The following is a 15,248-nucleotide window of genomic DNA, read 5'->3' as shown; positions in this document are numbered from 1 at the left end:
GCTCCAGCTTTGTTGTTCTCTCTTAAGATCGCTTTGACTGTTCTGGGTCTTCTGTGGTTCTCTCCAAGTTGTAGGTTTGGTGGTTCTTTTTCTGTGGAAAATGCCATTGGACTTTTGATTGAGATTGCATTGAGTTTGTATGTTTTTGGTAGTGTGGATATTTTAATGCTATTGTTCTTCCATTCTGTGAGCAGCGAATATCTTTCCATGTATTTGTGTCTTCTGTTTGTTTCATCCGTGCCTTACAGTTTTCAGTGTACAGGTCTTTCATCTCCTTGGTTGAGTTTATTCCTAGGTATTCCTGGGATCTGTTCCAGGGATATAAGATTGGTTAGTTCAACATCCACAAGCAAACCTTTGTGAAACACCACATTAACAAAATAAAGTATAAAATCGTATAATCATCTCAAATAGATGCAGAAAAACCATTTGACAAAATGCAACATCTATTTATGATTGAAACTCCTAAAAAGTTGGTATAAAGGGAATGTATCTCAACATAATAAAGGCAGTATAGGACAAACCCACAGCTAAAATCACTCAATGGAGAAAAGCTAAAAGTTTTTCCTCTAAGATCAGGAACAGGACAAAAATGCTAATTCTCACCACTTTGATGCAGCATAGTACTGGTAGCAATCAGACAAGAAAAAGAAATAAAAGGCATCCAAGTCAAAAAGGAAGAAGTTAAAAAAATAAAAAGTAAAACCGTCACTATTTGCAGATAACATAATATAGAGAAAACCATGAAGATTCTAACAAAAAACTGTCAGAACAGACAAATTTAGTAAAGATGCATGATACAAAATCAATATACAAAAATAAATCTATTCCGTTTCTATACGCTTAAAACTATCAGTAAGAGAAAGTTAAAAACCAATCCCATTTAAAATTGCATCAGAAAGAATAAAATATGGGCACCTGGGTGGCTCAGTTAAAATGTCTGTCTTGGGCTTGGGTCATGATCCCAAGGTCCTGGGATTGAGCCCTGTTTGGGCTCCCTGCTCCCAGCTCTTGTTTTCGCTCTCAAATAAATAAATAAAATCTTAAAAAAAAAAGAGTTGCATGGTCTACCACCTGAGCTAGCCAGGAACCCCAGTCCTTTATATTTCTCTTATCAGCTGTAATGTCTCCTATTTCATTTCTGATACTGTTTGAGTCCTCTTTTTTCTTGGTGACTGTGCACAGGTTTTTCATGAACTTTTTTGGGGACATAGATATTTATAGCAGCGTTTTTCATGATAGCCAATGGGTGGAAACAACCCGAATGTCCATCAGTGGACAAAATAGATAAACTAAATGTGGTGTATCTATAAAATGGTATAGTGTTCAGCCATAAAGGAATAAAGTCTTGATACATCCTAGGACTTGGGGGTCCCTTGAAACTGTTAAATGAAAAGTCAATTATAAATGTCTACGTACTATGGGGCGCCTGGGTGGCTCAGTCGGTTAAGCTTCTGATTCTTGATCTCAGCTCAGGTCTTGATCTCAGGGTCATGAGTTCAGGCCCCTTGTTGGGGGCACTGGGTGGCTCAGTCAGGTGGACTGAGTCCAGCTCTTGGTTTCAGCTAGGGTTGTGGTCTTGGGGTGGTAGGATCGAGCCCTGTATAGGGCTCTGCACTAAGTGTGTGGTCGGCTCTGTATTCTCTCTCTCCCTCTGCCCCCCAACTCGTGCACGTGTTCCCTCCCTCATTTGCACGCCCTCTCTCAAAAATAAATAAAATCTTTAAAAAAATAAAATAAATGTCTACATATTACATGTTTCCATTCATATGAAAGTCTGGAACAAGTGAGTATATAGACACTGAAAGTAAATTAGTGGTTGCTTAGGGTTGGGGAAGGGATGGATGGGAATGGTAGTTAGGGGAGGATAAAAAGGTGATAGCTTAAGGATATAGGGTGTTAGGGTTTTTTATTGAGATATACCTGACATAAAACATTTTATTAGTTTCATGTGTACATTATGATTTTATGTATGTACCAACATGATTGCCAGAGTAAGTCTTTGTGAACATGCTTTAATTTTTCTTGGATACCATATAGTTTATACAATAAATAAAATATTTTTATATAAATCTTATACATTGTATATATGTTTATATATATTTATATATATAATTTTATATATTTTATATTTATAGCATGAATATATTCTGTTATTCTTTCAAGCACCTACCTGTGTTTATTTCAAATTCATATGATTCTTTTTTTTCAGCGAGTACTGAGCCATCAAGATGATACAGCTTTGCTAAAAGCATATATTGTTGAATGGCGAAAATTCTTTACACAGTGCGATATTTTACCGAAGCCTTTTTGTCAACTGGAGATTACTTTAATGGGTAAACAGGGCAGCAATAAAAAATCAACTGTAGAAGACAGTATTGTTCGAAAAGTAAGTTACTTTTTGCATTTTTTACCCTAATCTTCAGAAAGAGGGTAATTTTACAACTTTAGAAAGTAATTCAGACTTTTAAGTGGTTTTTCTTTTTTTTTTTTTTTAAGATTTTATTTATTTATTTGAGAGAGAGAATGAGATAGAGAGCATGAGACGGGGGAGGGTCAGAGGGAGAAGCAGACTCCCTGCCGAGCAGGGAGCCTGATGCGGGACTCGATCCCGGGACTCCAGGATCATGACCTGAGCCGAAGGCAGTTGCTCAACCAACTGAGCCACCCAGGCGCCCTAAGTGGTTTTTCTACTCGATCTATAAATTCCTTTTTGGCTCTTGCTGGGTTTTACTGAATACTACCAACTTTCTTCCTTCCACGTTTAGCTGCACTCCTCTTTCGTTATGTTGTGTGGTGTTAAGTTGTGGATCTGTGTCCTCAGATGTTAGCGCCTTGCTTTCTCCTTTTCCTGGTTTTATCTTCAGTATTCTATTTCCTTCTTCTTCTTTGTTACTTTTACCTTCCTATAAATTACTTTTTTCCTCTTTCAAAAATCTCTCGTTAGGTTACCTTCTTGTATCTTTGTGTTTAATTGTGGCTAAATTGTTGTTATCTTCATGATCTTCTTTTTACTTGATTCCAGTAATCATGAACTCATTATGTACTGTGTTTATTTTCATATTTTTGCATGGTTTCTAGTTAGAAGCTCTGTGTCCAGTAACCCCTCGTGATTTAATGGAAAGAACTCAGCTCTGAAAGTGGAATCCCAGGTTTTCTTTTCAACTCTTCAATCAGTTATGACCTAAACTCTCTGTCCTCATTTCGCATATGTATTCCTGCTTCTGAGAATCAAGTGGAAACATAGATTTGAAAAATAAAAAAGTGTAAAGTGCCTCTTGGACTTTAAGCAACTTGCTACTTGCTGTGAAGGTTATAGCAACAAAATCAGGCATTCAAATAGTGACGTAGGCATCCTGCCCCTTCCCAACTCTAAACTTTGTGCTGATGTGGACAGGGATGCTGTGAATTTAGACACCCAGGGGTTCTCTGGGGGTAGAAATAACTGCAGTGTGAGAAATTATCCCCCTTCCCCCAAAAAAGAAAAAGAAAAGTACTTCTAGATGCTTTTTAATTTGCAGTTCCATAATCATATGCTCTCTTGTTTTTTTGTTATTCTTGATTTATACCATTCCCCACTGATTATAGGAATCAGCATCACTTAACGATAAAGAGCATAGATTCTGGAACCATACCTGTTGGATTCACATCCCAGTGTTGCCGTTTGTGAGCTGTATAAGGGTGGGGAAACTAGCTTTCCTCTCAGTGTCCCAGATTCTAATTTCTCAAAAGGGAGCTAACAGTACCTATTTGTTGGTTTTGAGGATTAAATGAGTTACGTGTGAAAAGTACTTAGAGCGTGCTGGGTATGTAGTGAATGTTATATACCTGCTAATGTTATCATTGATGCTGACGCTCTTGTCATTAATATATTTTCTGTATCTGACACAGTTTCTTGGAATGATAATACATATGGATATGGGTATAACATTGCCATCATTTAAATGGAACATCTGTCAGGTGGATTTGTAGGTCCAGTATCACACAGGTTTTCATTTGGTGCTTTTTGCATCTATCGTGTGTTTATTATACAAATATGTATATGAGCATTCCAAACACCAGTATTACTGAAATTTAACCTTGTAACTATAGGAGAGGTGAGCTTTTCCATGTATTGCTATATTTAATTTTTTACAACAACCACTTGAAATTTGTATTATTATTTGTACTATTTTCAGATGGGAAATCCCGTAAATAAGTTAACATTTAACCAAACTTAAATACACTAGTTCCCTGAAGTATTCAAGTGAATATAGGCCTAAGAATTTGATTTCCTTTTTCAGTGTTTATAGTTAAAATTTTTTGTTTCTGTATGGTACCTGGTATATTAATAATTAAGATGATTGCATATTTCTTTTTGTCCTAGCTCATGCTTGATACATGGAATGAGTCCATCTTTTCAAATATAAAAAACAGACTCCAAGATAGTGCAATGAAGCTGGTACATGCTGAAAGATTAGGAGAAGCTTTTGATTCTCAGCTGGTCATTGGAGTAAGAGAATCCTATGGTATGTTCTGAACTTTTATGATCATAACTTTTTATGGAAATTCTGAACCATTACAGAATAGTACGATCAGTTATCTGTGCTATCAAATAGTCACATCTACTTTTGGTGCCAGATGCTTTTAAGAGCCCACAGAAGGTATTAAATCTCTTCGAGGAAATATAGAAAAAATCCATATTCCTGTAGTTAATACTGGTTTTCTCCATCTCACTCATTTCTTGGCTGGTGAACCCTTTTAGTGACCTAAATTAGAGAAACCATAGATTTGAATCAAGAACTCAGAAAAGGTGGTAACCGGTTTTGTACTTATATTTTCAGGAAGTACGTTTATTCCATGTACACGTTCCTCTCTGAACTTTTCAGTTTCTGACCGTGATATTCTCATTTGTTCTTTAAATCAGATACACTGTTTTCTTTGAGAATACTCCTCTTTCTGCTTTACTTGTGGCTCATCCTCATCCTGTTTGCTGGCGGAGGCCTTTCCTAATTCCCAGACTAGGTCAGGTCCCTCTCACACTGCTTCATAGTACCGATACCTCCCTGTCATCATACTTTAGTTAACTGTGTTGCTGACACTGAACATAGAACGTGGGCACAAAGTATGCCTCGGTAAGAATTTTTTTGTATTAATGAACCTTCAGCTATCTTTGGCTCTTTCTGTTGCCCCATATTTCTTTAGGTATCAAAGTCTCTAGGCTTTCGTTAGCAGCCATGTCATTGAAATTTATTCCTCCTCATTTCAGCTACCACCAGTTTATACTGTGTAAACTCTGCTTCTGGACTTTTGAAATAGTCTTCTTATAGTGATCTTATTGCTATAATTTAACCCGTGAACTGTTCACAAGATTAATTTTTAAGTACTGTTTTGTTAGTATTTTTCTTAGCATTTAGTGGTACACCACGCTGAAATCAGGTCACTTAGTCTGAGTGCTGAGGCTCTCCACAACCATTCCTAACTTCCCTTTCTACCTTGTTTTCTGCTAACCTTACAGTCCACTCAGACAACGTGGTCATTTTACCTTGACTTGGCCTTGTGATTTGGTACTTCCCCATATTTACTTACTTTACTAGGTTCTGTGTGAATTATAGTTTTTCCTTAAGACTCATCTCAAATCCTATCTCAACTATGAATGGTTTCTTGACCATCTAGTTGGAAGTCATTCTGTTTCCTATTCAGAAATACAATAGGCCCATGCTATCTGTACTATTTGTCACTTCAGTGCTTTGTGCTGTTACCTTTTTAAGTCTCTTAACACAGAAGGATTTTGTCTTATATGATTTATGTTCTCTTGAGCATTGTCACAGTCCCTTGCACATAATGACTCCTCACTATTTGTTATTTCATTTATTGTACTCAAAATACTGATTTGAAACATAATTAGAGTAAAATTTATTTTCTGTTTTTCAGTTAACCTTTGTTCTAATCCTGAAGATAAGCTTCAAATTTATAGGGACAATTTTGAGAAGGCATACTTGGATTCAACAGAGAGATTTTATAGAACACAGGCACCCTCGTATTTACAACAAAATGGTGTACAGAATTATATGAAATATGTAAGTCAGAACTTAGTAATGTGATAATTTGAGCTCATCCGTTGATATTCTTAAAAATGATTGCTATTTTGCTTCTGGGCAGGCAGATGCTAAATTAAAAGAAGAAGAAAAACGAGCACTACGTTATTTAGAAACCAGACGGGAATGTAACTCTGTTGAAGCAGTAAGTAACTGTGTGATTGTGTATTCTTGGAGATTATTTCCAGTACAGTAGCCCAGGGATGGCAAATATTTGATGCGAGTGTTCTTACTCATCCTTCTCACACCTCTGACCGGCATTACTGAATGCAGTTAGTACTCTTTCCCTGGTATTCCGGAGGACAGCTGCCAAAGTCACCTTATGCAGAACTCATTCATCGTTCTTTTGAGCTGATGTGCAAGATGAGATCTGTTTGCCATCCCTGCTCTAGACTTTACTACATTTAATGTACTTAATTTTTAAACAGTCTCCTTGTATTATGTTTTATGTGCATCTGTAGTTAACCATTTTAGTGATTTTCATGTTGCAAGTAAAATATGCTCCCTAGAGATACAGTTGATTCTTGTTATTCACAGTGATTATGTTCTGTAAAGTGGCTGTGAACACTGAATCAGTGAGTACCGATCAAATCATTACTTATAGGGGATATTTATTCTTGTTATGGGAGGACGTTTTCAAACTTGTCAAGAGATAAAATACTACTTGATCAGGGAACATCAGTCTTTATTTTGTTATTTTGTTTTTCTTTATACTGTAAGTTCCTCAGAAAACAAAACAAAACTGATCAGAAGTAGTAGCCATGTTACAGTATCTCTCCTGAGTGTTTTCTTATGGAGAATGACCTAAATGTGCTATAGTAAGGAAAATAAGAGTCAAGCTTGCAGAGAGTCTTAGAAATCGCTCATATATAGCAATGGTATTTACTCTAATTCCCTTCAATCTTTGGAGCCTAGGAACTAGATTTAGATTTACATTCAAGGAGGCAACATTCCTGTTTGCCTGTGACCAAACATTTTCCAACTGTGGATGGATTTATTTATTTCTTTATTTGCTCCTGACTTTTCTTCGACTTTTCCATCTTGAATGATAGTCATGTTTATGCCTTGTTCAGAAAACAGGTTGAATTGGATTTTTTTTTTTTTTAATAGAGTACAGTATATTTCCTCTTTTAGTGGTTAAAATAACTTTCATGTTGGCCAGAAAAGAGGGCTAATTTCATGGTTGTTTATAGAAATTCTCTGTAGAAATTTAAAGCCAGGCTTGGACTTCATCCAGAATGCAGGGAAGGCCATGGAATGTTTTTTAAGCAAGTGTGCCATGCTCACAGTCATCCTTCAGGGGGATTAATCTGGTGACGATTTGAAAGATGAATTAGAATGGGGGAGAGAGAAGAGTAGAAGGTAGGAGGTCTTTGCAATAATTCATGCGGGGGTTTAGGAGTACCACGTAGGATTATAGCAACGAGGATGTAGCCGAGAAGAGTAGAGAGAAAGGACTTCCCAGAGGTGGAACATGGTGTCATGTGTGGGGCTGGATGTTAAAGGGAATGGAGTCGGTAATGTTTCTGAGGCTTTGGCCTGGAGGAATTTAGCTGCTACAGGGAGGTTGGATAGAAGAGTAAGTCTCAGTCCTGAGAGAGAAATAGGAGTTAGTGTGACAAGTTTGAGTTGGTTGATTTGCCCATAGCATCTGGGTGGGGATGTTGCAGTTTTGTAAGATAGAATTGTTGTTTTTCTCCTCTAGTTTATATGACTTAGTTGTATCATATCTATATGAAGCCTAAGGGGATTCAACTACAGATGTCTAAAAATAAGAGAAAGCATTAAAAAGAGGATGAGAATGGTAGAGATAATCAAATACACATGACAGTTGATATAGAACAAGTAAGCCTCCCTTTCTGCTTCATTTATTTTTTTTTATTTTTTAAGATTTTTATTTATTATTTGAGACAGAGCGAAAGCAAGAGAGGTCACAGAGGGAGAGGGAGAAACAGACTCTGCCAAGCAGGGAGCCCGATGCGGGGCTCGATCCCAGGACCCTGGAATCATGACCCGAGCCGAAGGCAGACGCTTAACGACTGAGCCACCCAGGCGCCCCTCCCTTTCTACTTCAGAGCACGCGCACACACACACACACACACACAGAAAAAAGTTAAAATAGAAGATGTGAATTTACTTTTCCACAGTTACCAAATAGTGTGAGCATCTCATCAAGCTGAATGACTTTAGGGTTCAAAGATAAGTTTTTTCGTTACTGTTTTCAGCGGAGAGACCCTCAGTGCACTGCAGCATACTTCCAAAGGAACGACTTTATTTGGGATGTAGGAGGTCTTCTTGTGTGGTTTGTTTTTATTTTGTTTCAATTTTCTGCTTATTTTTAAAAATTAACTCTTGACTCAAGTAATAAGGTGTATACAGAAAAGTGCACAGAAATCCCAGGTATGCATTATTACAAAGTGAACATACCTATAAAATCACCACACAAGAATTACCAGCAATTCCGAAATCATTCATCATGCCCCCTCCAAATTACTCTTACCATCTTTTTCTTCAAAGGTTATCACTCTCTTAACTCTTAACAACGTAGATTAGTATGTAGTTTGTACGGCAATATTTGGTGCAGAGGAGAAATCAAGTACCAAAATTGTAGGATTAATTGTAACATTGGGAATTTCAGGTTTAATGAAGATGCATTACTATTTATATACCTCACTGAGCTAAGGCCCTTATACTGTGTACATAACATTTACTATATATATTTGTTAATTTATAGTTTCTGTTTTCAAAGAGAAATGATATATGTTAAAATGAAGTATGTTGTGATGGAAGGAACAGTAAACCAAAAAATCACCAGGTCCTGATAGAAATAAAGTATGAACAGCATTATTTGAATAGTTAGTAAGAAACAAGTCACTTTCCATACTATAAACTATTCAGAACAGACTTACTGCCCTAAATTCTCTGAGAAGAATTATCAGCCATCAGAACATGCAATGGTATGTACTCACCTGTTAGACTATTCTTATTGGAGGACAATTACAGTGTAGGAAAATATATTTTACTGTTACAGTCACTTCCTATGGGGCTATACAGTAATACACATCAGAATTTAAGATTAAAGTATGTATGTTTTTGGCATTTATGTTTTTCTCTCCAAATTAGCAAATTATTGTGGTTAATCAGTTACCTTCTTTGTATTTAGTTGGTATAAATCAATACCAGTTCTTTAAACCTGACTAGTTTTTAATATATGCAGAAAAACAAGGTTTTGGACCTGTATTGTGTATAGTAGAGAAAATCTCACCTAGGTGGTACCCAGTTGTGAGGCCAGGTCTCCTGAAAGTCAGATGTACATTTCAAGTAATACTACTGTAGTACTCAGCAGCTCACTGGATTCTTTCATTGTTTATCAGAGTTTTGTTATCTTGGGTATTCCAAGCAGCTGATTACATCATTTGCAAATAATGATGCTTTTGCCTTTCTATTATTAATATCTCCTATTTCCTTCAATAGACTAAATCTATTAATAGTTAATTTGGGGGGAAATGTTAAATATGGGGATCCTTGCTTCTTCAGTCTTTGATGGGAATGCTTCCACATTTTCATCATTAAGCATGGTGTTGGATTTTGGCATGATGTATGCATTTTGTTACGTTAAGAAACTATTCATTTATTCTTCTTTTATAAAGAATATTATCAGAAATGTATATACTTTAGTCCTAAAACCAGTATCTTATTTAATGGAGGTATACTAGAGTCATTTCCACTTAGATCTTTTTTTTTTTTAAAGATTTTATTTATTTGAGAGCGAGAGCGAGAGAGAGAGAATGAGAGAGAGAACACGAGAGGGGGTAAAGTCAGAGGGAGAAGCAGACTCCCTGCCGAGCCAGGAGCCCGATGTGGGACTTGATCCCGGGACTCCAGGATCATGACCTGAGCCGAAGGCAGTCGCTTAACCAACTGAGCCACCCAGGTGCCCATCCACTTAGATCTTTAATAAGGCAAGGATGCCCACCATTTCTGCTGCTACTTAACATTGTATAAGAGGCATTAACCTCTGCAGTTAGACTAGAGAAATCAATTGGAGGCATAAGAATGGGTGAGCAGAAGTAAAACTCTGGAGATGATGTCATAGTATATTCGGAAAACTCCAGATAATCAATGATAAAACTAACTCAAACAATAAAGCAATTCAGTAAAGTAGTAGGATATAAAATTAACATGCAAAAACCAATAGTCTTCTTATACACAAATAATAAACAGGATATAATACTAAGGAAAACATCACTTATGGTAATAAAGAAAATTAAATACTTGGGAATAAATTTAACAAGAAATGTATGAAACCTGTAAAAGGAAAATTTTTAAACATTGAGAAAACACAGAAGTAGACTTGAAAAAATGGAAAGACATCCTTTGTTCTTAAATTCTGTGGGGACTTAGAATTATAAAGATTCAGTTCTTCCCTAAATGAATTTATAAATTCACTGTAATGCCAATGAAAATTCTAACAACTATTTAATAAAGTTAGGACAGGTTGATGTGAAAGTTCATGTGGAAAAATAAACATGTAAGAAGAGCCAGGAAAACACTGGAAAAGAGAAACTGTGTGGAGAAATCCCTACCAAACATTAAAGCATCCTCTATAAAATAGTGAGGTAATTGCGCATGAATCGATAGTGGACCAGGGAGATGGAGTAGGCAGTCCAGAATTTTATGTGACAAAGGTTGGATCTCAAATCATTGGGGTTAGAGATAGACTTAGAAGATGGTGATGGGACAACGCAGTAGCCATTTGGAAAAAGATGATTTTGTATATTACAGCATTCAGAAGAATAAACACCAAATGGGTCAAGGATTGAAATGCTAAACATGAAATCATATAGGTACAAGAATAATTCTTCTTTTAACCTTGGTATAGGGGAAGGCGTTTTAACATGACTCACAATTCAGAGCCAGTAAAAGGAAAGATTGATGAATGACTACATTTTTAAAAAATTGCAAAAAGGACCATAAACAAAGTCAAAAGATAACTGACAATCTGGGAAAAAGTATTTGCAATACCTATCACAGAGAAAGACTTATTAGCCCTGCTATATAAAGAACTTTTAAAAATTGAGGAACAAAAATGGGTAAGAACCTGATAGAAAAATATTGGGAAAAGATACAGAGAGATGACACAAATATATACCTAATACTGGCCATCAAACATTTGGAAAATGCTCAAACTCATTCTTACTGAAGAGTTCCACCTTATAAACATGGAGGGAAATTGACAATCACGATTAGGCAAATATCACAGTAATAACTGTTGCAGACAAGCTCCGCTAATGGATATTAAAATTAATGGCCAAAAATGTGAGGTAAAATGGAGTACATTAACAGTTCAAAGTATATTCTCCAAGATATTTACTAAGGGAAAAATAGTAACTTTACAATGGAGAAACCCAAAAGACACTGTCTTAATCAAGTGATTAATGTTAATATCACCAGTAATAGGGACATACTGACATGATGTACCTCTTGATATGATGTACTGAGAAGAATACCTCATTCCTGTGGTGTTCTCATCAAAAATGCATTACCTTATTCTAATGAGAAAAGATTAAACAATCTCAAATTGGAGGACAGTCTACACAATAACTGACTAGTATTCTTTAGAAGTGTCAAAATCATAACAGACCAGAAAAGTAAAAAAGAGAGAGACAGACCGACCAAGGAACTGCCACAGACTGGGGGAGAGTAGGAAATCTAAGCAACAGCTAAATGCAGTGTGGCCTTGTAGATAAGACCCTAGAGTAGGAAAGAGACATTAGTGGAAAAACTGGTGAATTTCTAATAAGATCTGTAGTTAGTTAATAGTAGTATACTGTTTTCCTGGTTTGGGTAGTTATACTGTAGTTGTGTAAGACATTATCATCGGGGGAAACAAGCTGGTGTATGTATGGGCACTCTGTGCTGTTTTTGCAACTTTCCTGTAATGCTAAAATCAAAATAAAATATAAAAATAAAAACAACACATTATGAAGAATGCCTTTTTAATGTGGGAAGCATGGATGGAGTTGACATGGCATTTTCCTTCATTGGACTAATTCAGTAAATTACGTTATCGGAGTTCCTCACATTAAGCCATTCTTCCATTTTAGGAATGAACACAATGTCCCATTTTTTAATGGATAAACATTTGTGCCCCAAAGGGATTTTGACATATCCTATATAGCCAATAAAAGTTACTCCCAAGATTTTCCTCTCATAGTTTGTTGTTGTTTGTTTTTGTTCTGTTTTGTTTTTTTAGAGAGAGCGGGCTGCAGCAGGGGAGGGGCAGAGGGAGAGAGAATCTTAAATAGGGTCCACACTGAGCGCAGAGCCTGATGCGGAGCTTGATCTCACAACCCTGAGATCATGACCTGAGCCGAAATCAAGAGTCAGACACTTAACCGACTGAGCCACCTAGGTGCCCCTCCTCTAAGTTTCTTATATGTAAAATGTTTAGATGTTAAATTTATTATGTAACAAGAATATCTTTAGGATCCTTTCATAGATTTTTACTTGAAATTGCTTGTCATTAATACAACAGAATATGACAGAGACGAATCAATGGGAAGTTAGTCATGCTGTGAGTTGTTTAAATATCACAACATGAAGATGCCAGTAAGCAAAAGGTAGGGAAAAAAGTGGGGAGCAGATAAACTGTCTTTTTCTGACACCTGGACTGTGTGTTGGAAAGTTTGGAAGTTAGTCTGGAGAAGGAGAGGGCAGATTTCAGTCTCATTGTGGAGAACATTGAATTCTAGATTAATAGTTTTGAACTAGGCTAATATATTTTGAACTGAGATCTCTAGGCTGGGGGTTTTCCATGAAGGTACCATCTACCTCTAGGAAGTATTATACAAATCTGTGGAGGCTTTTTTGGGTTGTCACAGTGATTGATTTTTAGTGAATGAGGTCAGGAATGCTACATGTCTCCCAGTTCTCAGACTGTCCCACATAAACAAAAATTAGATCACCTCCCAAAAGGAATGAGTCCGTGGTCCCACTGAAATCTTGTTAATGCCTGAGTCTAAAACTGAATTGTAGGGCGCCTGGGTGGCTCAGTCGTTAAGCATCTGCCTTCGGCTCAGGTCATGATCCCAGGGTCCTGGGATCGAGCCCCACATCGGGCTCCCTTCTCCGCGGGAAGCCTGCTTCTCCCTCTCCCGCTCCCCCTGCTTGTGTTCCCTCTCTCACTGTCTCTCTCTGTCAAATAAATAAATAAAATCTTTAAAAAAAAACAAAACAAAGCTGAATTGTATTTTACTTATAAACGAAAGTATTTTTACATGATATTAACAATACACTTTATTTTCCAGTGATGATGATATTGTGTAAGTTAGGGAAAGATGATATTTTTCTTGCTCTTTGGGCTTTAAACCTATTTCTACTGCAGAAGGTTTAGTTGCCCTTAGTGGTGCTGCCGTGGTATGTGGTCGCTGGCCTATCTGCGCCGCCCCGCGTTCGTGGCTGTCCCATTCCCAGTGACGTCACACAGAGGTGTGGGCGCCTGACTGCTTCATTATATCTTCCCGTTTGGTTGTGGCCACGTCTTTACAGGTTGAAATACATATTGACTTATTATAAAGAGCCGTCCTTTGATTTCTGCTGTATATTATAATTAGAGATTTATATCAATGTTCTTGAAGTAATATGTAGGTAAATTTCAGTTTAAGATTTGCTGTCAAAGGGAGTGTTGGGCCTGAAGGTTGGAGAACCAGTGCTTTGGTGGTGGAGAGACTTGAAAGTTTATGACTTCGGGATCAAAGCTGTGCTTTGGGAGGATTCATCTGCCGTCGTGTGTATGACAGGGTTTAAAGAAGCAAGAGACTTGCTTTTAGTTGTCACAAATGTGGTAAAAGGGGTTCAACTAGATACATGATGAAAAATGAATGGGAAGGAAGGGATGTGAGAGGCATTTTGAAGAAATAATTAAATGACATTTATTTATTTATTTTTAAGCTCAGCGCCCAACGTGGGGCTTGAACTTATGACCCTGAGATCAGGAGTCACGTGGTCTACTGACTGAGCCAGCCAGGTGCTCCCTAAAAGACATTTTAATGGCCTGTAGAATGATTGAAAGATTTGAGCCTGGGTTATTGGAATAATCTGAGTAGAGAGTCAGTGGGGAGCTAATTGTGAGAGCTCTCTCCAATTTTTGAAAGATTGTATACTTAGAAGAGCTTAAGGACTCCTAAGGAGTTTCAAGTTAGAATTTTGGGGAGAGCAGTGTGTATAAATAATAATCACCCTCCTTATGCAGCACTTTGTGAAAAGTAATGAAAAATCATTGTCTTCAGTATTACATAAGTAATGATGAGTTACAACTTCTGTCGCCTGGCTCCAAACTAGTGCTTTTTCCATCGGACTGCTTTTCTTCTAGTGTGATGGGCCATGGGATATGGGTCAAGATATATAATCTAAGGATTTGTTTGTTTGCTGGTGATTATGCCCTGGGTTTATGGGGAATAGGATCCTGTAGCTAGAGATTACAGTCCTCTAATTGTTTTTTCTTCATGAAACCATTTGACCTATGTTTAGTGAGCACTCATTCACTAAGTAAATATGTATCTAGTGTCTATTAGTGGCGAGGCAGATTGGAAGGGGTACACCCTGAACAAAACAAAGTCCTTGCTCATACAGAGTTAACATTCAGATAGAGGAAGACAGATAAAGACTAGTAAACAAGTAAAAACGATTTTTTGAAATTTTTATTCAATTTATTTAAGCTAAAAACAAAATACATTTTTCCCACCCCTAGCCCCCTGCCTCTTGGAACCACCAATCTCTTCTCTGTATCTATGAGTATGGGGGTTTTATTTCTCTCTCTTTTTTGTGAGATTCCACGTATGAGAGAGCTCATATGGTATTTGTCATTTTCTGCCTTATTTCACTCAGCATAATGCTCTCAAGGGCCATCCAAGTTATTGCAAATGACAAGGCCCCATTATTCTTATTGGCTGAATAATATTCCATTGTGTATATATATTATCACAGGGTCTTTATCTTTTCATCCATTGGTAGACACTTAGGTTGTTTCCATATCTTGTTTATCGTAAATGATGCAGTGAACAAGGGGGTGCATTAGCTTTTCAAGTTAGTATTTTGTTTTCTTCACATAAATACCCAGATGTGGAATTGCTGGGTCATATGGTAGTTCTGTTTTTAATTTTTCAAGTA

General features: G+C 36.9%; 1 protein-coding gene across 2 annotated transcripts in view; it reads left to right on the top strand.

Annotated features, from left to right (window-relative positions):
* The window catches only part of CUL5 (cullin 5), an 88,780-nt gene that overhangs the window by 37,833 nt on the left and 35,699 nt on the right, over positions 1-15,248 (top strand). For both annotated transcript variants that reach the window (XM_081799550.1, XM_081799551.1), the window contains 4 exons: positions 2,213-2,389; positions 4,367-4,508; positions 5,914-6,059; positions 6,142-6,222. In XM_081799550.1, coding sequence (XP_081655676.1) covers positions 2,213-2,389; positions 4,367-4,508; positions 5,914-6,059; positions 6,142-6,222 — 546 coding nt within the window. The remainder of the gene's footprint in view (positions 1-2,212; positions 2,390-4,366; positions 4,509-5,913; positions 6,060-6,141; positions 6,223-15,248) is intronic.

Source organism: Leptonychotes weddellii, chromosome 11 (genome assembly GCF_054177405.1).
Source record: "Leptonychotes weddellii isolate Sample4059 chromosome 11, ASM5417740v2, whole genome shotgun sequence".
NCBI lineage: Eukaryota > Metazoa > Chordata > Mammalia > Carnivora > Phocidae > Leptonychotes > Leptonychotes weddellii.
Note: the sequence above shows the minus strand (reverse complement) of the source record. Positions and strands in the feature narration are given on the sequence as shown.